Source organism: Pleuronectes platessa, chromosome 2 (assembly GCF_947347685.1).
Source record: "Pleuronectes platessa chromosome 2, fPlePla1.1, whole genome shotgun sequence".
Classification (NCBI taxonomy): domain Eukaryota; kingdom Metazoa; phylum Chordata; class Actinopteri; order Pleuronectiformes; family Pleuronectidae; genus Pleuronectes; species Pleuronectes platessa.
This window is the reverse complement of record NC_070627.1, coordinates 6,925,241-6,950,444: the sequence shown is the minus strand read 5'-3', so window position 1 is coordinate 6,950,444 and position 25,204 is coordinate 6,925,241. Positions and strand designations below refer to the sequence as shown.

The following is a 25,204-nucleotide window of genomic DNA, read 5'->3' as shown; positions in this document are numbered from 1 at the left end:
AGCTGGATGTGTTTTCGCTTACCTCCATTGGTTGAAGTTCTTACTCTGCATCTTATTCATTCATTTCATTTTCATTGTCACAAAATTCCCACATAATCCATTAGGGTGCCCAAGGTTTCTTTGGAGTTGATGCGATTACCTTATTTGACGAGAGTTAAAAACGAGTTTATCACATCAGGCTCAAAAACTTTAGCTTGACAATGAACAAATGAATGAAAAGTGACATTTATTTGAACTAAAGCGTAAATGTTTCCTCCTTGAATATCAGTGGCCTCCAGACACCTGCAGAATCTGTTGGCCTGTGGGAATCTTTCCTCACCTGCTCGTCCTCCATTAAACCCCAGAGACATTAGTCACTTAGAGGAAGTGAACAGAGATAGAGAGATCGAGAGATAGATAGATGGAGAGAAAGATAGAGAGAGAGTGCACAGAGAGAGACAGACAGAGACTGAATGTGAAAGTGCACAGAGAGGCATACAGAGAGACAGACATACACAGAGACACAGAGAGAGAGACAGACAGAAACAGAGACAGAGAGACAGAGAGAGAGAGAGAGAGAGAGAGACAATGACATACACAGACAGAGAGACAGAGAGATAGGGACACAGACAGATAGAGAGACAAAGAAAGAGAGAGAGAGACTGACAGAGAGACAGAGATAGATAGAGATAGAGGCAGAAAGACAGACAGAGAGAGAGACAGAAAGGCAGAGAGACACGGAGAGAGAGAGATAGAGGGAAACACATACAGAGAAACACAGAGAGACAGTTGAGAGTTCATGACAGCTCAGTTCACGTCTTGTGGGTGTGCTGTGCGCGCGGGGCGCGGCCTCGTGGCACGGGGCTAACAGGGCAGGGCAAGGTGCACTCCTCTCCTCACACATCCGCAGCTCAGCTCCCGGCTCCAGGCTGACAAATCTCCGGGTGGAAAAACACGGACAAAGAAGAAAAATGACGAGTCTGGATCCCCTGAAGTCCGTCATCTCCATCGGGATGGTGGACGACACGTCTCTCGCGGTCCCCTCCCTGCACCAGTGCAGCTCCGGGAACCAGCGCGTCCTGGAACAAGTGCAGACTATCCGGAGAACCAAGTCCCGAAAGTCCAGCAGCAGCAGCAGGAGCGGCTCCAGCTCCTTCTCCCCGACGAGTGAGCGCCCTCTCCGGCCCCCTCCAGGGCCGCACGCACACACCTCTGGGGCTTTGGGCTTTTTTTACATTTAAAGACATGCTGCTCTAAGATGCAGGACTTCTGTTGCTACAGCATTTTTTTTTAAATGTGGAAATGAATCTGTAATGTTTGGTTTAGCTTCTCCACAGTTTCACTGGTAGTAACTAGGATATAGATTAAGGGACAATAGAGATCAGACATGTTGTTGCTATAGTTTAGAGTTGTTTGAGTTATGAGCAGCAATAGTTGATTTTGAAAAAGGAATTTAAACAGTTAAATGACCTTGATACTTTTGTATGATTTTTTTTATTTGACACAGATATACACATAGATACATATTTACGTGTATATTTATGTTTATCATTATTATTTTCCTGTGTTTACAAGAGCTTAAAAGCTTCAGGATGTTTCTTGTCAAAATGTCACTCAGATCTTACTACGTGGTGTTTACCAGTGTGTTGAGGAATTCATAGACTCACTCTGATTCACGTTCCCATCCTGCCTCAATCTTGATGTTGGCTGGTTTTCAGATTCTTTAGATTAAGATCCGAGTTTCTGTGCTCTATACATCTGAATGATAACAGCTCATTTCTCTGCAGGCCCTACCTACGAGCCTGTGTTTGGTGATCCTGTGAAGAACCAGTTGACTTCGCCCAATGGAAGTGTTTTCTTTGGAAACGGCTTGTCCAAAAGGGTAAGTTAGAACGCTTATCAACGCACCATTGGGTTTAAATGGACCATGTGATGACAGTACATGAGAATTGTGTGACCGAGCCGAAGCTAATGCCAGATTGTTGCTGGGGTTTAGCGCTCAGCATTTAAAACCTCATTTAGATTACAGCTGCAAGTCATGGTTGAAAGGAATCAAGAAAAGTTGCATCGTGCATTTGAAAAGCTTGACCCTAATGTTTTGGTAAAGAAATTGTTCCCCGATCAGTTGCTCCATCATTTCCCTGTTGCCAATGTCAGATGACTCAATGAAATGTAAAAAAATAAAAGAAAGAGTTATTCTCGTTTATTTTGTTGTGCAGTCAAACATTCCTCAGAGGGTTGGGTCAGTGTTTGTAAAATTCTGCCTCCAGCTCTGTTCTGAAACCAAACTGTGACTCCCAGTAGATTAAAAGTTAATTTTTGTTTGTCACCTCGACTTTAACGTGGGATCTTTTCACAGTAATGACACAAGGAACAACCACAAGCTCCTGGGTTTGCTTTTTCAGGTTAGAATCCGAATCGGGTTTTGATTTCCAAACAGCTTTACACATACACAAGGAATTTGCTGTGGTGTATTTGTGCAAGTATAAATATAAAAAATGTAAACAAAATAGGAAACTAAATTAAATGTAAAAAATACCGTAAGCACCAGGGGAGGGATTGTTTAGTGCAGTGCTGTAAACTACACCGTGTATTGACAGTGAAATAAGAAGGAGAACTTCTGGAGCATCTGTTGACCCTGGATGACCTTTCTAACATCTCAGTCCCAAAAACCTGTTACTTCAAACCTGTTTCCAGATACTTGCAGAGTCTGTGTTTCCTCACCAAAAAACCAGCTCGTCCATCATGGACGCAGCCACAACCACATCTCTCATAAATTAATTTGACATCTCTTCATTTGTGGCAAACCAACCTTCATGTAATAGGACTCATTAGAAACTCGTGTTTTCTTTGGCTTTGCAGCTCAGCTTTGAGAAAAGTGTGAAACAGCAAGTTGTCAACAACTCCAAGGAATCAACCTACAAGAGGAATTCAGCAGGCGCTGCCTTCCAGTATGAGAAGAGGAGTTACGCCACGCTCGGCAACATGGCTGTCAGTAACAACAGCAGCAGCCGCAGCGAGCATGATCTGGCCCGGCAGCGCTCGCTGGGATATCACTCCTCTCTGCCTCTGCAGCGGTTCCTCTCCAGCAAAGGCACCATGAGGACAGAGAGGCCCACCAGCCAGTTGATCGCCCAGGGCTCACGCCAAACTGTGTACGCCAGCAACGCCACATTCCCGATGAAATCCATGAAGCTGGTGAACGGCAGCCAGCCGGACGGGCCTGTGACCCTTCAGAAGCCCGTGGTCCCTGAGGTCACCACCACGACTAAAGTTTTTGGGTGAGTGGGAACAAGCTAGCTTCATTCATTTCAAATTATATTATTCAAATGTTTTAAACTAGGCGGATGCTTGGTAGCAGTGACGGCTAGTGAAAATATATTCTTGGGGAGGGGGGGGGGGGGGGGGGGCTTTGGACTAGCCGCCCCTGTTTGGTAGAGCACAAACCTCCGCCAAGGTCCAACAGTCCCCTGATGAGACCACGTCACACCGACTTCTCTGATGTGAAGACTTGAACCACTTCTCTCTGATGAGCTGTCTGACGTCAGATGGTAGTGGTGATGGTGATTTCACCCCCACCTGATTTTAGCCAAAACAACTTGCTCAAACCGACCCGATTGAGATCTGTTTGTCTTCCAGGTCGAACGGGACCAGTGGCGTTGCGGACATCACCATGAAGGAGGCCGTGACTTGTCTCTCCAGCAACGATGAGACTCATCAGCACTGCGGAGCTTCCTACATCCAGCACAACACGTTCATCGACGACAAGGCGAAGGACGAGGTGATTTGTGAGGTTTTTTATTTGTTTGCCAGCATGAATGTGTGTCCTCGGGTCAACTGTGGCTCAGGAGTGGGTCGACCACGAACGATGGTTCAACTCCGGCTCCTCCGAAGTGTCCTTGGGCAAGATATTGAACCCTGAATAACCCCTGACGGCTGTGCGGAATGACGTGTGATAGAGAAAGAACAAGTTGCATTGAAACATGCTTTGACTGGTGGATAAGACTGAAAAGGCTCAGCAGTCTGTTCTTCTTAGAGGATCAGAGCTGTCCACTTGTGATCCAATCACCAGAGAGAGACCAGTGTTAATGGGACAGGCGTGGGTTCTCTGTGTTCTGATAAATGATTGTTCCTCCGCTGCGCTAACTCCTGCAGCTTCTTCTTCTTCTCCTCGACTCTCAGGTGTTGAAACTCAAAGGGATCCCTCCTCTGGTGGCTCTGCTGCGCAGCCCCAACGCTGAGGTCAGCGAGACGGCCGCCGCCGCGCTCCGTAACCTCTCCTTCAAGAGCAACAAAAGCAAGGAGGCCATCAACCGCAGAGGCCTCTCAGAGGCCGTGGCCCTGCTCAATGAAACGGATTCTGTGGATCTGCAGAAACAGCTGACAGGTGTGAGATCGCTCTGAGCTCCGCAGGCTGACACATGCACATTTGTACTGTGCACACACACACCCACAACACACATACACATACACATACACGCTCCTAACTCTGCAAACAAGTTCGACAGAGAGCAACTTGTGTGAAGTAAAACGTATTCCTGCTCAGATCCTGCTGTCAATCACACCAGTGTTTTCATGCTTCAAGCCCAGAATCCATTCAGTGTTTTTCCAGTGATAAACCTCAAATGAAAATCATATTATATTCAAACTGCTCTTCTGAGTGTTGCTAACAGAACAATCACCCGTATAAAAACCTGTAAATGTCTAAATGAATCCACGTATCTTTGTCACAGACCCTCATGTGTTTTCTCCTCAGGTCTCCTGTGGAACCTGTCGTCTGCAGACGAGCTGAAGCCCGACCTGCTGAAGAGTGCCTTGCCTGTGTTGATGGAGCGAGTCATCCTGCCTTACACGACAAGTCCGGACCGAACCACCAGCAACAACCAGGACCCGGAGGTCTTCTATCACGCCACCGGGTGTCTGCGGTAAGAAAACACACAAGCGAGCACTGGGTAGAACATCATTACCTTTGTCGACGTGTTTCCAAACTGCAGAACCAAATGGAAAAGTCAAGTTATTCACGTTTATTTTTCTTTTAGTTCCAGACACTCAACATATATTCTCTTTCTCTGTTTCTTTCTTTCAAGACTCATAAAACACATCTACACGTCACAATGATCAATATAAAAATGACTCTCTGTTAGAAAAGAGTTCCTCCGGATATTAATCATGTTTGATATGATATTGTTAAAGTTAATATGCAGCACCAGCATCAATCGAACCACATTTACAGGTCGTAACTTTTATCTGATCGACTGAATCAGCCAACACTCGGCTGCGGTGTCTGACATCTGAAAGACAAAGCTGTAATTGTTGACCTATATACATGTCTGGCAGATCAAGATTACGTTTAATTTCTTCTGAGGAACGGCTAAATTAATATCACACCAGATCAAACATGTTCCTGTAAATCACTCCCTGAAGACTGTTGCTCATCAAACTAGTGATAAATCCAAGGCGGCACCAGAACCAATCCTTTATTATCTTCTACCAGAGAGCAATTATAATGAAAGCTATTAACAGAAAGTTGTATTTTACACTTGTATCATTGTTTGAAACATGAATGAAACACATCTTCCTTGCTGACTAATAGAAAAATGACTTGTGTTATTTCTTTTTGAACAGAAACCTCAGCAGTGCCAAGCAGAACCACCGACAGGTGATGAGAAAGTGTCGAGGTCTGGTCGACTCTCTGGTCAGCTACGTGGAAGACTGTGTGGAAGCCGGGAACCCAGATGATAAGGTCTGTGGATCCTGTTCATCCTCTTTCATTCATCGTCTGTGTCTGTGTCTGTGTCTGTGTCTGTGTCTGTGTCTGTGTCTGTGTCTGTGTCACACCTTCATGTGGGAAAAAAACATGCGTCGTCGAAGAGATGAGCTGCAGTTTGAAGAAAAACAAACTGCAGCTCTACAGCAACAGAGCAGCTCGTGATTACGTTCTGTCACAGACGTCTTATTTTATACGTCATTTATACACTAATGCACATAAACAGTCTACTAACGCTTCATGTTATACATTGTGGTGAACTGTAATTCTTTAAATTCTACAATCTTGAGCAGAAAAACCTCTCTGTACGATAGGAAACCTTGACTTGGTTTATTCAACCAAACACTTATTTTTCTGTTTTTTTTTATTCTTTATTATATCTTATTTTCTTTTGTTGCCATTTTTTTCAAATGACAAACTGTGATTTATTTTCAAGATATGTTTTTATATATAGTTTTACAATCTCTCTGTTACATCCTATTAATTTGTAATCCATCTAAATATGTATAATATTCATATATATATATATATATATATATTTAAATGACAGTGATTGGACTGCACCTGCACATTATGCTGTTAAACAATCCAGTAGAACACGATGGAATTCAAGACAAGTGACAATCAAATATATTATCACACAGTATTTTGAAGTATTGCAATTTTTTCCTTAGATTTCATTGTATTGTACAAATGTTGCTCTTTCTGTTTCCCCTTCGTCTTTGTGTTTGAGTGATTGTTGTTGTGTTGTAATTATCTGTCAGGATGCATTCATTTACATGTGCCCCTGTGTTGTCGCTCCGGCTGAAACAGTCATTAGAGAACTGCGTGTGCGTCCTGCACAACCTGACGTTCCAGCTGGAGGCCGAGGCTGCGACTCTGTTCACCAAAATCTCGGCTCTGTCCCGGACGGTGAGCCGCGGCAGCAGCAGCAGCAGCCCGGACGACGCGGGGCCCATCGGCTGCTTCAGTCCACAGAGCAAAGCTCCAGAACAAGAGGTGAGACAGGGAAACTGAGGCGGGACATATTATAAGATATATAAAGGATTTAGTATATGACAGCGTGTAGACAGGACCTGTCAGTTTGTCTAGCCGGCAGCTCTCGGTGTGCGTCTCTTCATTCATCCGTCTCCTCAGTTGAACTTGTAAGTTTGTGTGATAAACTTTACGGCAGTTGTAATAATGTTGGAGCATGACACTCTATATCGTAAAAAACAAACATGAGCACAAGGGCTTAAGTCCTTTCAGGGTGTGTCAAATTCCACGCTAGTTATCTTAAGAATAATACTTAGGAAATATGTTGATTAAAAACTGAAAGATAAGACATTTTAGTATATGTGATATCTCCATTTTGATGTGTAGAAAAATATGAAATGTTCACACAGTATCTCACAGTTTTAGGCGAACTGTGATTCCTGTTAACTTTCTGCACGGGTGAGTGCAAATATACAAACGTGTGGGACGGAGTGGAAGGTTTGCACTGTGCTGGATAAAACCAGAGTCAAATCCAGAGTTCTGAGTTCCAGAGCAGCTTCGTCCACGTTGATGAACTGTCCCCTTCCTCGTCCAGCTACAGTTTGACGTCCCCGTGGTGGAGGATCCGAATCCGAGCGGGGCGGCCTGGCTGTTCCACTCCAAAACCCTGCAGAGTTACCTGAGCCTGCTCGACACCAGCCACCGGGCCGACACACAGGAGGCGTGCTGTGGAGCGCTACACAACCTCACCGCACACGACGGCATCGTAAGGACAAAACAAAAACTGTCAAATTAAATCTAACGCTAAATCAGTCTGGGTCGTAAATATCTTTGTGCCTGTAAAATGATGACATATACATGGACTCAGCTTGTTTTCTCCTGAGTTTAGGAGCTCACCTTTTTTTTTTTTTTATTTGCATATACATTCACAGGTCTCCAGGGTAATGGGACACACCATCGTGAATAAGCTGAACGGGCTGCAGGTCATCTCTCCCCTGTTAAAGTCAAACAAAGCCAATCTACAGAAGAGCGCTGTGGCCCTCGTGGGGAATCTGACCAACAACCCGGGCCTGCAGAGAGCCATCGGTAAGAAGCCCGTGAAAGACAAAACTGTGTGTTGCTTTATCACAAACACCTAAAACACTTAGAGACCACCTATGAAGAAAGTAGATTAATGGTTTGGGTCTAACGTGTGCATGCTGGTGTGTAACCGCAGTTGGTTTTGTTTGCTTTCCTTGTTTTGCCGCAGCTCGTAAATGTCTCCCGGAGCTGGGGAGCATCATCAAGGGCGGCGCGGAGGAAGCGAACGAGTCCGATGACACCCTGTCCATGGTCTGTCAGGCCACCAACTGCCTGGTCATGAAGCAACCTGAAGCCGGCAAGCTGCTGCTGAACAGGACCACGATAAAGTCACTGGGAGATCTCAGCGAAAACAAGTAGGGTTGCGTGTGTGCAAGGAGAGAATGTGCCTGAGTATGTGTGAATAAGATAACTTGAGATGTGGGAAACACCTATGACTCATCAGGGGGTTATTATTTGCATGTCTGTCAAGTTAGAACTGGTCGATGATGCTGGTTTCCCCTTCCTTCTTAGCCATTTCCCCAAAACCAGCAAAGCCGCGTCGCTGTTTCTCTGCAACCTGTGGTCAGACAAGGATCTGCAGAGCTTCCTGAAGAAGGTGAGTTGCGGCTCAACCCCCGGGTTTGTCGAGATCCGTCCGGGGCTCGGGTGTGTCCTCTTTTGTCTCTTGCCTTCAACTCACAAAGTCCACACCTCTCTGAAGTATGTGTGAGAGACGGAGGGAGAGGAGGGTTGGCGGATTAGGTGGCGTTCTCATAAAATGCCCCGTGAATGAGAGTCCGGTGCCAAAAAATCAAAAGAGCCGAGGAATCTCGTCGCTCAGGTTTCGAGGAGAAACGTGCAGGACTTTGCTTGCACACGCACCGAGGCTAATTCACAGGATGCATTTTCTATACTCCTGTACGTGCATGCAGATTTGAACTCAGTTGAGGTCACCGGGTTGTCAACGTCCTGCTGATTTCCAAGCTTGGATCAATTGCAGCGACACAAACACTGATTAACATTTTATTATTTATGTCCCCGCAGCAAAAGATGGGAAAGCCTTTATTCCTAAACGACGTCACCATGTCGGCTCTGCAGTCGGTTCAGGATGGTAACTAGCCGGTCGTGTTTTACCGAAGCAACTCTCCTGCACAGGTCGTACACGCACACGCTGAGCAGCATCCTCTCTCATTTCATTTTTGTAATCCATGTTTCCATATAATCCATGCATCAGTCATGGATTACACAGGCCTGTATTTGCTGTAATGTGACTCGCTTTATAAGAAAATAGGTGAAGGTGGAAATCTAAATATAGCTGGTGGCAGCCAAACTGTCTTTGCTTGAAGTTTTGATTTGCTTTTCCAGTTTTGAAAGTGGAGGAAATTGTGTGTGATATGGTAACATTACAAATATGAGGGTGACGTTTCTATTTTTGCACAGAAATTGTTTTAATATGATGACAGAAGATTGTAAACTTTGTTTGATAGAAAATGAACATATGGTTAATGGAACATTTTGTATTTGTCGAGCTTATGTGGTTTCTATAAGAGCTATGAGTTTGCATTGATTTTTTTTGTGTTTACATTTGATAGAAACAAGTCTTGTTGGTGGGAAATGCATTTTCATAGGTGTGATTGTAAAATGATTTGCTTGTATTGTCCCAAAAAGTAGCAATAAATACATATTTTTTCTCTTTGAGCTGCAAATGTGACAAAAACCCCTACGTGTGTTTCTTTCACTTTTAAAATAGAAAAAGTAAACAGTAGCTTGGATTTAGATTGTGCATTTCAAAGTACCTATGGCTGCTTTACAAAGCTAGAAAAATAAGTAAAATAAAAGTAGAGTCTGCACAAAAATGTACAAGCTCTCAACAGTCGAACATGACTTTCTGAGAAATTGACGAAAATGCTTTAAGAATATCAAAGGTCATGTGACAAAAAACGAGCCTGGACCAGCTCCCTTCATCGGATTTGCATAAACTTAAATGATCTCTTCCCTGGCCTGTGCCCAATCTGCCGAGTGAGGTTCAAACCAGTTCAGTGCTTCTTCCAGAAGATTAAACAATAATGATGGGGTACATACTGTGTCTTGGTGTTGGAGTAGATCATTTGTCAATTGTGACAGTCGCTGGTGTTGCATCGAGAGTTCAACCAACCAGTTGACGCCCTTCTTGACAGTCAAGTTTAAAAAACGCCTCTGGGCAGATGAGCAGCTCGTCGCTCTTTCTTTTTACTCCACCCTCATCTGTTTTTCATTTTTTTCTTGCAGCCTATAAACAAGCTGTCGGCGCCAGACGCTGCAGCTGCTGCTGCACTCGGTGAATTATTGGCGATCAGATTGAATTTTGGTTTTTCCACAGTTCAAACCGCATGATCCACCCAAGAGCCATGAGGGACTTGTGGGGTTAAGGGTGAGATCAAATTTAATGAAGCGTCTGGCGGAGCTGCTCCTTTCATTTTACACTGATAGATTTATGTGCCTGGTCATTTATAGTAAACTGGTAATACACTGGGTGAGTCCCGAGCCCTGTCTCAGTGGCTGCTTCGAGACAATACTGCCAAAATGAAGTTCACCGAAACCGCCAGTCATTAACCACTCCATCGCCAAGTACGCGTGAAGTTTATTTTTATTGTCAATCTGACAATCTGACATTATTAAAAGAAGGTGGGGCTTTTTTTATTGGCACAGTGTTGGTGCTCATCACCGTAACAATCCCGACAGTCAAGGGCGAGGAACCTTCTTCTCTTATCAAGGCCTTTTACGATTTTATAACATCATTCTCGGGCCGTAGTGGCTGAAGCAGCTTCCCTTTGGCAAAGCATCTGATGTCAGATGGTAGTGATGGTGATGATTCCCCTGGTTTTAGACTTTTCTTGACTTTAGATCTCATCATGCCCTCTGGGAAAACTTTGTTTCCTCAGCCAGTTGGAGCAGATCAACACAAATTAACACATTTCAACACAGGCCACCCACAGGTCGGACAGAACAACCCAGGAAACATAAACCATACCAGGCCGTGTATTTGGTGCAGAGGAGACAAAGCTCCTGGTGAAACCGACCCTTCCTCCCTGCCATCAAACCCACCACTGGTTTAGATTTAGATCTGTGTTATCCATTTAGTTTTACTATCGCAGCACCAGTTCTAAACCTGCATGTGTGGTGTGTGCTGTTTGTTCTGCTGCTGGTGATGCTGGCTGCGGCTCTTTCTCTTTCTGAATCTGTGAAATTCACCTGCAGTGATTGAGCGGCTGCAAGTAGAAGAACCGTGAAGCTTCGCCAGCGCTGCTGCTGCACAAAGAGCCACGTGTTTATTCAAAGGTCAGTGAGGCTGGACTCAGTTTGCTGAACCTGAACTGGAGAATCAGTTGCTTCCTTGTTGTGAACGCTCAGTTGTTGTGATTGATGTCCTCACAGTGCACCGATCCCCTGTTCATTCATATTGAACATATCACATGTTCAAATGACACCAAATTTGACACCACACTTCCTTGGGCCCTTAACAAAACACATCAAGAGCGAAGGCAATGAGATGACTGGTTCTTCAAATATTTGTACTGAATGCAGACCGACTTATTTGGCCGAGAGTCCTGAGAAAAGGGAAAGAGCCAAACCAAAAACAGGAGCCGGTTTGTGGTTTGTTAAACAAATTTTAGTTTATTCATTGCATCACAAAATCTGTTAATTAGTCTCCACTTCACTTTGAGGTTTCCAAGCGACACATTCAGTGTTTGGACTTTAGCATTAAAGTCAAAATCCTGTCGCTAAAGCCTTTATAATAGATCACACACTTTTTTATATTTTTTTATAAACATGAGCTGCACCACTTTGTATGATCAGACTGAAATCAGAGACTCAGCGACACCTCTGGATTTCTCAGCATGCACTGCATCTCACAGATAACCTGTTTAAGAGCATTTTATAATATTTTCAGAACCGTCACTCTGTTCTTTGCGCGTTCATGTTTTTTAGAAAACGTTCAAATTCAGTTCCTGTCGCTCATTGATGCCGGTTTTCCTCACGGTGACGTCCGATGTTACTTCCTCAGCCCTCGCTTGCTCCTGGCGCCCTTTGAGCTGAGGATGAAGAGAGAAGGAGTTCAGCCATACGAGCCCAATATAATGCAAACCTCATATCTCTGGGTTTCAGAGTTTGCATTTCAGAAATTAAATTAATCTTTCAGATGCAAATAAGTGGCAGCATTTAAAAGATTTTAGGAAAAGTTCAGAAGCAGAAAGGATATTGTGGACACATCAATTTGCAAAATGTATGAGAGCACAAATCATTATCATTTGGATTTAACCTTTTTTTCCCTCATATTTCAGAATTTGACCAGACTGTGACTTGCATATCTGACTGATCGGGAATCCTGAAATCAGTTTTTGATGAGATCTCCCCTTTAACTTTGACCATTGAATTCTATAAGAATAGTTTTAGAAGAGCAAAGAAGTAAATTTGAACAGAAAAAAGTTAATTCTTGAGATAAAGACCAATGGTTCTGTATTATAAGATTTATTTTAATTTTGTATTATTATTCTACAATACAAATACTTGTGAGTCCTTGCCGGGGGCTCAACCCTCATGTTGGGAACCACCGCTGCACAGAAAGCTTTTCATAGCTGCTGCTGCTGGGAGGGGATTAGCCACCAAATCGTTGACAGCTATGTTTATCTACTGTTGCCACCGAGGAACCTGCAGCTCATCTCCCAATCTGTGAATCTATAAAACTATAAACACAGTCAGTCTGCTACTATGGTTTCCTGAATATCTAAATATTTACTGACCTTTTCTAAAAGTAATTGTTGTTTAACCTGAAAACCAAAAGTCAATACTGACGCTCTAACCCGAGGAGATTCTCGTCTGACAGGATCAATCCCTCCCTCCAATATCCCTGCTTTATAAAATCAGATTCTGCAGCAGCTTCAGCGTCTGAGCTGGTTCGAGTTCGGCTCAGAGCCCTCGCTGTCACACGGCCTGCGGATCAGGAGCAGAGGATTGACATGATTTGGATGTCAGCGGGGGCCGGTCACTGTTTTATTGTGAGCCACATTATCACGGATGATATCACGTGGCTGCCCTGAGATCTGTCAGCTGTCGGCCCTGCGGTACAGACTGACACTGAGTGCTGCACGTATGTTGTTCAGACCAGTTTGTCCTTCTTTAAACCGCCTCTCATGTTTCTGCTGCTTTTTGTTTTCCTTGTTCTGTCTTTGCTCAGCGCACGTTGGACCTGGAGCAGGTGGAAACTGGCTGAATGTTTACATCAGAACTACAGACTGTTTTGGGATCTACTTTGAAAAATAGTAATATGTTAATTTGTAACGTCAAAGTGATTCTCACGTAAAAAAAATTATAAAAACGAACAAATTGTAGAATAAGGTGAAATCAGAGAAAGCTGTATGATAAAAGTATTCTTTAAGTTTTAGTTTGAAGGAAGCTACTGACTCCTACTTCCATATTTCCACAGCCTCTGAGCTTTTATTTCAAAAAGATCTGCAGGATACTGAGGAGTCATAAGTTGTGAGTGATCAAAAGAACCTTAAAACCCTATTTTAACATTTACTGGAAACCAGTGTAAAGGGGCTTAAATACACAGGGTGATGTGTTCCAACCTGTTTACTCAGATTTAAATCCTGGCAACGGTGTCAGAAGCCAGTTTACAGGTTTTCTACTTGACAAGGCATGTGAGAAATACTGTTTACAGTAAACCAGGCGTGATGAAAAGCAAGTAACACCCTTGTGTTTTTAATTCTGCTCATCCAGAAGATCCTGCATGTGTAAGAAAGCACTGAATATATCAAAATCATATGAATGTTATAACAGACTTACATTTTCTGATGGTCAGTGACTCGGTTTCTCAACACGGTGATCTGTGCGCACATGGGTTTAAAACACGATGAATTAGTGTTGACATTTAATGCAGCACTGTGTACATTTGGTCACGTTTTTATTATTTATTAAACTTTATGAATGAAACGTTTAAAATCTGCAAACAGCCGCTTGTACAGACCTGACAGAGACCCTGTGTTTTACACGTGATGAGCTGATAAGACAGTTTACATAGAAGTGTTGTGACAGTCACGTGTGATTTATTACCTCATACTTCTGCTTCGTCTGCAGATACTGAAGATCAAATCTCTCCGACTCCAGCTGACGCATCCGGTCCCACATCTCCATCGCCTTTTCCCTGGAAAAGAATAGTAAAACCTTTTTTATTAGATATGGGAAATAAAACCTAGATAACATTGATGATGCCCAGTGCTCTGGTTAAAGAGACAATAATTAACCAAGGTATGATTGTTTGTTTTTCTTTTACTTGAGTTTGTCCTCTCTCAGGTGATCGATGTTTAACTCCTTGCGTCGGTCGTTCAGGATCTTCTTCTTCTTCTCCCTCTCCGTTTGCCTTTTTGCCCCAGTCTGTGTCTGCAGGACAGGAGGAGGACACATGTGAGGGACATGTTTCACAGCGTGTTTTTATATTTGTCTAATTTTAATGAGACAACAAAGTCATCACTTTGTATCCGGTGAAACTCAGGTTGGACAGAATCATCTTCTTCCTGTGGTCATCGTCGGCCCTCTTCTTGAACTCTTCGTCTTCTTTCCTCGCTTTTTCCTCCTGTCGGGGAAAAACATTAAAGTGACCTTGACATTGTCTGAACTTGAGTAAACTGATTATAAATATGATTCATAGGCATATGGGCCAAAGGCAGGAGAGCAAACATGTTTAGCATCACTATGTAAAGGTCCAGTGTGTAAGATTTAGGTGAAAGAGATCTATCTATTATTATATCAAATAATCTTGCAGAATGGACCCTTTACATTTTAATTCTTTATGTTAACATCGGGAGCGGGTCCTCTCTAAGGAGGCCGCCATGTTTTTTCCAGTTGCCCAGACTTTTACAAACTAAACTTCTTTTGAGTTTTTATGACAACTGAAGAATCCACAGGTTCTCTGTCATGTTTGGAAGGGGAGGGTGAAGTGAGGGGTGTTCAGCTGCAACATGCAACTCCACCACTAGATGTCACTAGATTCTACACACTGAACCTTTAAATATTTAAAAACCAGTTTGAAAAATGTTTAGTTTTAGTTAATTTGTTTATTTCCGTCATTTTAGGTGTATTCATAATTAATTATACAAAACTATACATTTCTCTTACACACCTTCTAGGAACATATGTACCTTCCCTTTCATGAAAAGCACAACATTAACACAGATGATCACAAGCCATTGGTGATCTGATGAGGACCTTAACTCACAGATATTCTGTTCTGTCGCTCTTTTTCTCTCTCCGCTCTGATCTTCGTCTGCTCTGATCTCTCTGACCTGCGCTTGTCCTGCAGCAGGAAACAAAGGGAACGTTTACACACTTCATACCTGGGACCTACAGACATCACTCGACTTGTAGAAGTAATATTGGTGGATAAATGTGTGATTTCTGCAGCAGGACAGTCAGAGGTGAACGTACAATGCGGTCTGTGAGGCTGAGGAGCTCCTCTTCCTCTTTCTTACGCTTGTCAAAGTGGGCCTCGATCAGAGTCTGGAGCTCGGTGAGGTCCTTCTCCATTCGTTTTCGGTGAATGTCCTGAAAACAAAACAAGAAGTTATCCATTCTGCCCGGAGGGAAGCCTGCAGGTTTGACTTTAATCTGTCCTGAGAGGAACTCACATCAAAGTCCACCTTTTCTCCTTCTGGGATCTTTGGAGGTATCAGGCCGGGGATGAAACCAGGCCTGAGGAGGACGAGGGCAATTACAACCTGTTCATGTCAGGAAATCTCACGAGGGTCGTTAACACATAAAAAAAAAAGAGTTCTTACTTTGACTTGGGCTTTGATTCGTCTGCAAATCCACAGTGAGAAAAAGCAAAGTAAAATTTGAAGTGTAATATAAAATTAAAAAAAAAAAAAAAACTCACAAAGCAAGATTCTTCTGTCACACACACACACACATGTCCATACCTCCTTCATTTTCCTCTCCAGCATCTACTGACAGACGAGAGTGAGTGAAAGGTCATGAGTAGATACACACACACATACACACACACACACAGAGAGAGAGAGAGAGACCTTTATCTGCAAATATGTTTAAAAGCTTTCAAAATAAAGGTTTCTGAAGTCATTCCTAATAGTGAATTCCAGTGTAACAAGACATGTATCATGGGTTTGATGTTTGATGTTCGTCCAATAGTCTGAATCTCACTCTCAGTTGTTTATAACTTGTTGATCATATCTGTCTCTCATTTAGAGGATTGTGAAACAGAAATGGAGGAACAGCCTCAAACAATCAGCGCTTGACAGCAGCAGCTTAGTTGAGTTCTCCTGTCAGAGTTGATGGACTAATCCTGAAAGGTATGAGGGGGTGTGTCTGAGAGGAAGCTTAATAAATCTTCACTACAGATAACTCGTGTGTTATCTCCGCCCGGTGACAGAGAGACAAATGACCTCATCCATCAGTCTGAAGAAAGAACCTGCTTTGTTCCATAATGAAAGTTTTTGACCTAGTTCTCTCAACTTGTAACATGTCACAGTCGTATCATTCTCAATGGAAATACACAGAGAGAGAGAGAGAGAGAAAGATAATACATGCTTTTGCTTTTACACAAGCATTTGACCCTAGGTGGTAAATGTATCTAATAATAATTTGCATTTTCAGAGTATATCTACGTACCTGGTTGGTTTTAGAGGTAGTTTCGCGTGTACAGGTTTATATATTTTCTCAAAGTACCAGTTAAAACCGTGCATCCCTTAATTTGTTCATACACATTTAACAATAACTGTATTGGTTACTTCTTAAAACAATCAAAGGGTTTTGGCAGCTTAATGTTTGTTGCTAATATAATCCTTCATGCACTTCTAGTGTTTTTCATGAGACTGCAGCGTGTTAGGAATATCTATTTACAGCTGGCATGCAAAAATATTAGCATAAGCAGTACTACCTTCTTCTTCATCCTCCTCATCTTCTACCACCTCCTCCTCCTCCTCCTCCTCCTTCTCCTCCTCCTCCTCCTCCTCTACTACCTCTTCCTCCTCCTCCTCCTCCTCCTCCTCCTCCTCCTCTGTTACCTCCTCCACATCCTCCTCCTCTTCTGTGCAAAGCAAGTATGAAGTTAGCAAGCAAACAATGTGACAACCATTATTTCGGCCATCGATATATACCTCTGGTGATCAGTTTAAAAAACAACACAATCTTGAATCTAATATTTTTTGGGCGTATTTATGGAATTTTCTGAACTGTACTGTTCAAATGTTCTTATGTTCTCGTGTTGGGAAGCTCAGGGTCCTGCTACTGGTTTTAAACATTATGTATTTATTCTTTACATAGCATGATTGCATTTAAATATTATTTTAATGTTTTTTTTGCCATTGTGCCACCTGCTTTCTCACAGTTCCATTTAGCCTTTGGTCTATTTGCACACTTGTCTGTTATGTTTTCTATCTACAACCTGCGTTTGTTATTAGATACAAATCTGGATCTAGAGAATTTGAATGTGGTTTCACGAGGGGCCTGTTGGGCGGATGTATGAACTCCGGTGGTGGATGTTTGAACTCTACTGAGCGGGGCCTTTTTGTTCCCAGCATTTCTTTCCTCACTGGGCCTCAGTAGGAAAAAGTGACACCAAGCGTTTAGTCCCTTTGGCCACAGAGGGAAACTCAATCTCTTTCCACTGCAAAGCAGGTAAGCCAACCTGCATTTAGGGGACCACGAGCAGGCATAACAGTGAAAGTGGCCATTGTGCTTGCACCGTCATCTGCCCCAAGGTTCTGTATTGAGAGCCTAAGCTGACCTACATCGGTCTCGAACAGAGACTGTAGTCCACAGACAGGGAGACAGGTGCTGCTCAGATGCAGGGACAGCGTGGCTGCACAGAGGCCCACTTGGACCGCCTCACAAAGGAGACAGAAATAGCGATACGGCCCTTTATCTCCTCCGTGGCAGCCCGGGGCACCGATCGAATTGAAAGGACAGATCCACTGGGATGTTTATTCAAGGTGAACTATCTTCAGCCTCAGACAGAGGGGGACTCATCGAGAGAGCAAAGGTCAATCTGGCAGAAAGGTGCGGCGCCGCAGCTGCTTCTACAGTGGCAGCAACACGCCAAAAATACAGTACCCGGCGGTGAAGCCAGGGGCTTAGCAGATGCAGCGTGTTAAGTGACCGACAGCGTTTAAACACGAGGCTCAAGCGTGTAAAGCAGGTCACAAAGTGGCAGGAAAAAAACAACACAACCTGCCTATTAAAGTGGATCAGAGGTGGAGATGTACATTGTTTTCATGGATATTGTTGGTATTAAAGTACACACCAACAATATCCTCCTCTCCTTCACAGCGCACACACACAGAGACGTAAAGAGCAGAGGTCAGCTGTAGCGGTGTGTGGTTCACAACTGGATTAAACAAGAGGTGAAATATGTTTCTGATACACGTTCATGCAGAATAGTCACAATGTTCATGCATGTGTTTCTGTGGACTACAGAAGAGGCAGCTGTGCAGCATCCAGCCAGTCACAGCTTCTTGACCACACTGCAGGTAAACTCATCTTGCATATGTGTGTGTGTGTGTGTCTGTGTGTGTGTTCAGTGCACAGACTTACGTTCTCCCCTGAAAGAAGAAAAGCACACCAACAATATTTCTGTTATGAATGATTCCACTCTGACATCACTCTTTCTATTCTCGCTCCCTGCTCTGCAGAAATTAAAAGTTTACTCACTCATATGTTGCTTCTTCTGTGTCGGACATGTTGAGGAGGCAGCACCTGCACAAATGAGAACAAGTCACTGCACGGTGATGATTACATTTTTGGAAGAAATCTGTTTATTTACAATTTATCCACACACACACAAGAGAAAAGCAGACACTCACCCAGATAGTGCGATGTGCGCTTCAGATGTGACTCAATGGGGGAATCGTGTACTGGGCCCTCCTCTGTTGGCCATAAGCTTTTAAACCCAGTAGCGGGTCACATGGCGGCAAGTCGCCCATGTCTACAATGGGTGGGCACATACCTGCAAACAGATGGCAGAAGGCATTGAATCGAAGGGGAAAACATGCATTCTCCCTGGACTTGCATTGTCTATTTTTACGCAGCAAAACCTGCAATGAGCACCGAGGGATTACTGCTACTCAAAGGGTTCCAGTGTCTCAGGTCTGGGCTGACGTGGTGGGGGGGGGGGGGGGGGGGGATTTGGAAGTAATCCATACTCCATTGTGCACACAAACACACAAACACACAGACGCACAACTGCAAGGAGCTCCAAGAAAACAAAAAACACATTATTCACTGTAACCTCATATGGAGGTGCTGATCTGCAACACGTTGAAGCGTTACACTCTGCAGCCTCATGTTACTGCCACAATCTGATCCATGGACTGGAAGCGTTATCCAGTCCTAATTGAGCCTGATTCCAGTAGCAGGTTGTTCAAAGCCAGGATAAAAAAATACTCTCATTCCTCTGGCTCCATCTCCTGCAGCTTCTTCAATTCCTGCTTCCCTGCCCTGTGTCCTCGCCTGTACTAACGTGCTGTAAGCAACACCCTGCGTGAGCTGCCAAGTCTTTTGATGCGCCCGGTGTCGGTTGTTGATGGTTGTATCCGACGCCACAATGAGGATCATGACTCATCGGAGAGGATGGCTCCTTTTCGAAGAAGGCCACCGTTTGTCTTTCTCTTCCGAGGCAAGTTGGAGCAAATTCTCAAGTCATTGGAAACGAGCTCGGCTGATGTCTCCGGTCCTGTCCGAACAAGTCAGAAGCCAAAAGTGAAAAATCAATGACTCAGATGGCTCAATTATATATTTTCTTATTATATAATTTCATGTTAGAAGTGTTGCCATATCAGTTAATAATTCATTTATAAGTGTCACAATTGTATTTTGTTTTTGTCCATAGTGACGGTTGTGGTTTCAAACTGTTTTTTAAGAGCAAAGAATTACAAACAATTCAAAAACAGAAAAACACTTGCTTATATGCTCACAAAACAAATAGCATCATAAATATATATATATATATGACGTATTATATGTTAAATAATACGTCTACAATCACAAATGTTAAGTGTATTTTCACACCAAACATTGTTGAACAGTGATATGCAGGAGGTGTGTTTTGCAAAGTGAAAATAAAAAACGTGCCAATGTGTGTGTGTGTGTGTGTGTGTTTGGTAATTCTTTGTGTTGAATATTTTTCCAGTGAGTGTTTACATACAAGTGAGCTGTGTGTTTTGCTCCATGAAAACAGTGTTAGAACACACACAGTCAACAGACGTGTGTGTTTATTTTAGTGCGTTTCAACATGTGCCCTTGTGTGTAGGAACGGAAGGGGAGGGGGGGGGGGGGGGGGTCTCACACTCATAGCCCAATGGCCACAATAAAATAAAATAATACACTTAAATCACACTATACAATATCACATTAGTAAATAAACTCTTTGTCTGTAAAGCAGATACTTTTACCACTCGCAGGTTTACGAGCTTGTCGGAGCTTGTGTTGCTCAACTTGGAACCGAACAAAGCTGTGGTGCAGCATTAGATGTCAAACAATCACAGGAGTCGGTTTCATGTACTCTACTTAAGTAAGAGTGAGACGTCCTGATTGTATTGTTGCAAACCCCACCCGTCTGGCACCGGAGTCGACTAAAACAAACAAGAGAAAGTACTTAGGCCTTCAGCAGTGTGTGAACCAGACATGGCCACGGCCCCTGACCTGGATTCACAACACGTCTCAGGACTTTGAAAGTGTTTTATAGTGTTAATACGCATCACAGCTTTTATACATAAACATGAAGTTGATCCATGTTTTTCTTCTTCTTATCTCGACTTTCCAGTCGGTTGGAATATTTCTGTCATGATCTCATCACACTGACTGTGAGCGGATCCTGTCACCTTGTGGTGAAAAGGAGAACTGCAGGAGATGCGTCACAACATCTGTATTTCATAATTTGGGGATTTTTTTTGTATTCATTCAAGATTAAAGAGTCATAGATTAAGAAGTAGAAACATATTAAGTCACACAAAATATACCAAATACAAAATTCTAATTCAAAAAAGAGTTCCCTCCTGATTTTTTTTATTTAGCTTTAGGGAAGCTATAGTATCTATGTGATTTTGAGTCAATGGATCACGTGACATTGAAGCCATTGAAAAATACATGTTTTAAAAAATATACATATTCATATAATAGGACACGCTCACACACAATATAAAGAAGTGTCTCCTTAATGTAAGTGTAAGAATAATACCTGATCCTAACTGGAGTCAGTGGGTCACGTGACATGGCTCCCCCTGTTCAAACCGGAATTCATTGACGGTCCCTGAGTTCTCTGCTCTGGATGTGTGGAATAGCCAACATCAAACTAACTTCAATGCGGTGCTACACTGGCTCATGTCAAACTCCTACCTGATGTGTCACATATCAAACGCACCCCTCACAGTGGGGCGGGCGGTTTATCACCTGGTCGGGCTACTTCATTAATTCACCACCATGAAGCTGAGATGTCAGGTATGATCTGCTCCTCTCAACGTGACTTCATTTCTAGCTCACTTCTTTACTGTGTTTCTTCTGCTGCTAATGTTTTAGCTTGTGACATTTTTTTTGCACAGGTTGTCTGCTGGCTGCATTTTTTATTCTCGTCTGGTACCTGCATAAACACATAGTTAAGTGATATTTGATATTTTAGTGAAACTTTGCATGTTGCCCTCAAACATACTCTTTGAGCATCTAAACAAATTTTATTTTTAAAGGGACCCCCAGAAAACTGATACGAAGGAGTGCATTTCAGTAAATAGTAGACAGAAAAATACTTATGTAGTATTTCATGAGAGAAGTTGATGTTTTGTTGTCTATTGGAGTCTGAGATTTGTTTGGAGCACTTTAAAGCACTTTAAATACACCTACAAGAAACTTTTTATTTTAATCGAATTGCATTACAGTTTTATTATTGAAGCTCCACATATTTGTTTGTATTTGTGTTTTCTCTCTATTGTAGTGATTAATTATAAAGTTCTTGGTTTAAATGCAATAAAAAAATATTATTATTATAAACAGATATTTTTACTCAATATAATTGGTACTAGCATCAGCTCCGAAAATGCCATATTGTTTGGGCTCCAATGATTTAACGTAAGCATGTAATCAAAATCTCAAATCCACAGAAATCACATTAAAACAGCTGATTGATGATACAAAGCTTTTCTGCTTTCAACATAACAAAAAGAGAGAGAGAGTCTTCATTTGCTGAGTTTATTTCAGTGACAATGAAGCAAAACACATAAAAGATACCGAATATGATAAAGCAAGTAGTCGTCTGTGTGACCCTGTGGAGCTTTAGTCTCCGATCTGATCACAAGTGACTGTATTTGACGTGAGATGAACGGCAGCTCTTTGATTTCACTGGCTGGAGCCTGCTGCGTCAAACATCTTCATGCGGCCCTCCATGCCCGACATGGCCTCCACGTTCTTCCTCCAGTCGCTCACCTCTGCTGTCTTCTCCTGCAGCAGGCACACACACAATACGAGATATAGATTTTATTTTAAGTCTTTAACAGTGCACTGGTTCACTGACTTGGAGTAAGGAGAATGTTTCCTCTGTCATTCTCACTCCTCACCCAATTCTTCGTATTTTACCCGGATGTCATATCAGGAAACAGCTACTAGTGTATCTTTATATTTAGTTTTCATATTTCTACACTCACCTTCTCTGTGTCCTCCTTCTTGACCGATTTGAGGTTGGCTCTCAGATCCAGAGAGACCTTGTGCTTCGAGCCCAGCAGGGAGCGCAGGATGGCGTCGGCAGAAACCCTCACTCTCCTGAGGCTGGGTCTCTTAAACTTCCCTCGCAGGTCCAGCACCTTGATGTTCAGGTCTTTGATCTGCGGAGGGACGGGAGGAGCGACGGGCTGGTCACACACTTATGCCGACATTTGGCAATACAACCTTTTTACCACTTGTCCACATGCAAACAGCGTTTTAAGTCACTAAAGCTGCTGTATCAGTATGTAGATGTAAAGCAGAAATCTGGGAAATCATGACGTCATAGTTTATTTTGCTATGTCCACTGTTTCTTTCTGTAATGAGCTTGAATCAGAGACAACAACAACAACAATGGCAGCTATGTATAGATTTCTCTACATTTGGTTGGCATTGCTTGGCCTAATTACGTGTTTGCACTTATCTGCCCAATATTACCTGGACCACAGCGTTCTTCTCTGATATTTGATTGTGTAGAGTTTAGACTTTATCGCCACCTATTGGCCTGGAATGCTTGTTTGAACGTTTGTAGTCATTTTTTGTGTTCTCCTCTACACGTAGATATTTTGTAAAATGAAAGGTTGTGTAGACCGACTGCTGCAGTTAGTTAGAGTCACTCAGTATCTTTTCTGCTTATGATACTTGTTGGACAACATCAATATATCTCTGCAGCTTCTAGACATTGTATCGGAGCTTCCTCTTGTTTCAGTCGTTCTTAACTCAGACTCTTTTACCTCTCTGCTGTTGTGCATCACTTTGGCTTCAATGTCGTACCGCTCCTCGTCCACCACGTCGATTTGTGCGTGCAGCTCTTCACATAATGTCTGAATAGAACACAGGAGGGATCAGGTGTTATTTCTCCTAAACGAGTGACTTTATTAGTGACAGAATTTTTAAGGTTGTTAAATATGAAATTCTACCTCCAGCTCTGTCAATGACATGCAACTGATCTGCATCGGGGGGGCCTTCTCCTCCAGGTACTTTGACTTCTCTTCCTCTTTCTCCTCCATCTCCTGCTCCAGCTCCTCCTTCGCCCTGGCCACCATCATGCTCTGAAACATCGCACACATTCAAGATCTAAATCCAACAGCCAGAGTCTCTTAATCAGACTCTGGTCGTGTCTATGCAAACGTGACCCAGGACTCACCTTCAGCATCAGCTTGCGCGAGGCTGAGATTTTAGATTTCCTCTGCAAAAAGGAGGATTTTATTTTTAGACTGACATTTGGATGGGCCAGAGATAATCTTGACATTAACGCTGGTATCAAAGTATTAGATGTCTTAGTCAGCAGGGTCTTTGAAGACTTACCTCTGGTCTGTGGGTCGGGAGTAAAGACGGAACGTGATAGATAAAGAAACAAGGCGTTAGCACAAAAAGAAACTTGTATCTCTTCATTGTTGTCTTTAATTATGTGTTTCCATAGATCAATCTGGTGAATGAAACTGACACGCTCATTTGTAAATGGAAAGAATAACAGACACTGGACACTTACATTTTCTCAGGCATCTTGACTATTTGAATTCCCCCTGTAGACAAAAATAAAACCTTTTTGTATTTGAAGTGCTCGACAGTGGGGACCATTCGGGTCCAGAGCCCCAATGGGCCTTTACAATGGTTTCCACTTTCACTCCACTACACATACATGCCATAACACAGTCAATCATAAACTGTTACCAGGAAGAAAACTGGCAGTATATTTATAGACTCGAATTGATATTTTGAGGATTTTCTCCGATTAATTGTTGATGGACGGATGAAATGATGGACGTGACCTTTCCCGTTGTTGTTTTGTTTATCGGTCATTGTTACATCCTCCTCATGGAGCCTGCTGGACACAATCAGCCAGTCACCTCCCAGTGTGGTGATGGTGCAAACCCCTGCCAGAGAGCTGAGTGGTGGCAGGCGGCGAGACGCATGCAAGGCCCCCAACATGGCAGCTACTCTCGATAGATAATGATTCCCACCTTCTCCCCCACTTCTCTACTGGAGAAAGACAGATATAGGCAGACTCCCCCGATTCCCGGAACAGAGCTGACCTGACTACTGTTATAAAGCACTTCGGACTTTTCCAAGAAACTGACCCCTTGATCAAAAATTTGAAAGAGGAAAAAGGAAAATATCTTCTTATATTTGGACGATGTTGACAATATAAGCTACGATATAAGTTTGCTGCAACTTATTCAACTTATCTAACACTTATTCAAACGTTTTCAGGATTTTATCATATTGAATTAATCTATTATTAAACCTTTTGCCATTTATCTTTCAGTGAATTTATTTATTTGATTAATTTAGTCCTAAATTGCGTGATGACGTTTTTTCTCTGGTTATCTTATCAATGATTATTAACAAGTTACTACACCGATATAACATTTTACCCATTTTCCCCCTCCATTATTCTGCAGTTATATCACTTGATCATGTGATATTCAATCCAGACAGCAGGGTTTTAAAGCCAGTCATAGTTGTAGAAATGAGATAAACATTTGAAATGTTTAAATGAATTGGCAAAAAACTAAAATGATAATTGAAGACATTTTCTAAGCAAAAATTGTCAAACATAATCTGTAGATTAATGAGAAAGTAAATTAGTTGCAGCTAATTTCTTTATTTCTTTATTTCAACTTTATTTCAACATATGTTTGATGTCTTATCATCAAATTGATCAGAGACAAAAATAAAAGC

At 42.7% G+C, this 25,204-nt stretch overlaps 3 protein-coding genes across 4 annotated transcripts; 1 reads left to right on the top strand and 2 right to left on the bottom strand.

Moving 5' to 3' along the window:
* The first annotated feature begins 453 nt into the window (after positions 1 to 453).
* LOC128455598 (plakophilin-1) lies at positions 454 to 9,489 on the top strand. Its single transcript, XM_053439284.1, has 13 exons — positions 454 to 1,146; positions 1,767 to 1,861; positions 2,842 to 3,260; positions 3,619 to 3,760; positions 4,162 to 4,366; positions 4,736 to 4,904; positions 5,605 to 5,722; positions 6,560 to 6,745; positions 7,317 to 7,487; positions 7,654 to 7,807; positions 7,971 to 8,157; positions 8,315 to 8,399; positions 8,828 to 9,489. The coding sequence occupies exons 1-13, from the start codon at positions 951 to 953 to the stop codon at positions 8,900 to 8,902; spliced, it is 2,202 nt and encodes a 733-aa protein (XP_053295259.1). The 5' UTR covers positions 454 to 950; the 3' UTR covers positions 8,903 to 9,489.
* A 1,967-nt stretch (positions 9,490 to 11,456) lies between these two features.
* LOC128425547 (troponin T, cardiac muscle isoforms) lies at positions 11,457 to 15,761 on the bottom strand. Its single transcript, XM_053412193.1, has 10 exons — positions 15,739 to 15,761; positions 15,598 to 15,619; positions 15,448 to 15,511; positions 15,248 to 15,364; positions 15,039 to 15,116; positions 14,295 to 14,396; positions 14,097 to 14,203; positions 13,877 to 13,967; positions 13,610 to 13,650; positions 11,457 to 11,856 (listed from the first exon to the last, which is right to left on the bottom strand). The coding sequence occupies exons 4-10, from the start codon at positions 15,344 to 15,346 to the stop codon at positions 11,817 to 11,819; spliced, it is 558 nt and encodes a 185-aa protein (XP_053268168.1). The 5' UTR covers positions 15,347 to 15,364; positions 15,448 to 15,511; positions 15,598 to 15,619; positions 15,739 to 15,761; the 3' UTR covers positions 11,457 to 11,816.
* A 6,398-nt stretch (positions 15,762 to 22,159) lies between these two features.
* Positions 22,160 to 23,711, bottom strand: tnni1b (troponin I type 1b (skeletal, slow)). Of its 2 annotated transcripts, none has more exons than XM_053412225.1 (5): positions 23,667 to 23,711; positions 23,440 to 23,571; positions 23,254 to 23,343; positions 22,465 to 22,641; positions 22,160 to 22,261 (listed from the first exon to the last, which is right to left on the bottom strand). In XM_053412225.1, exons 1-5 carry the CDS (start codon positions 23,673 to 23,675, stop codon positions 22,160 to 22,162), a joined length of 510 nt encoding a protein of 169 aa, XP_053268200.1. In that variant the 5' UTR covers positions 23,676 to 23,711. The 2 variants fall into 2 exon arrangements, with proteins under 2 accessions (XP_053268200.1, XP_053268210.1); XM_053412235.1 differs by having other exon boundaries at positions 22,160 to 22,255; positions 22,459 to 22,641; positions 23,667 to 23,708.
* Positions 23,712 to 25,204: the final 1,493 nt, after the last annotated feature.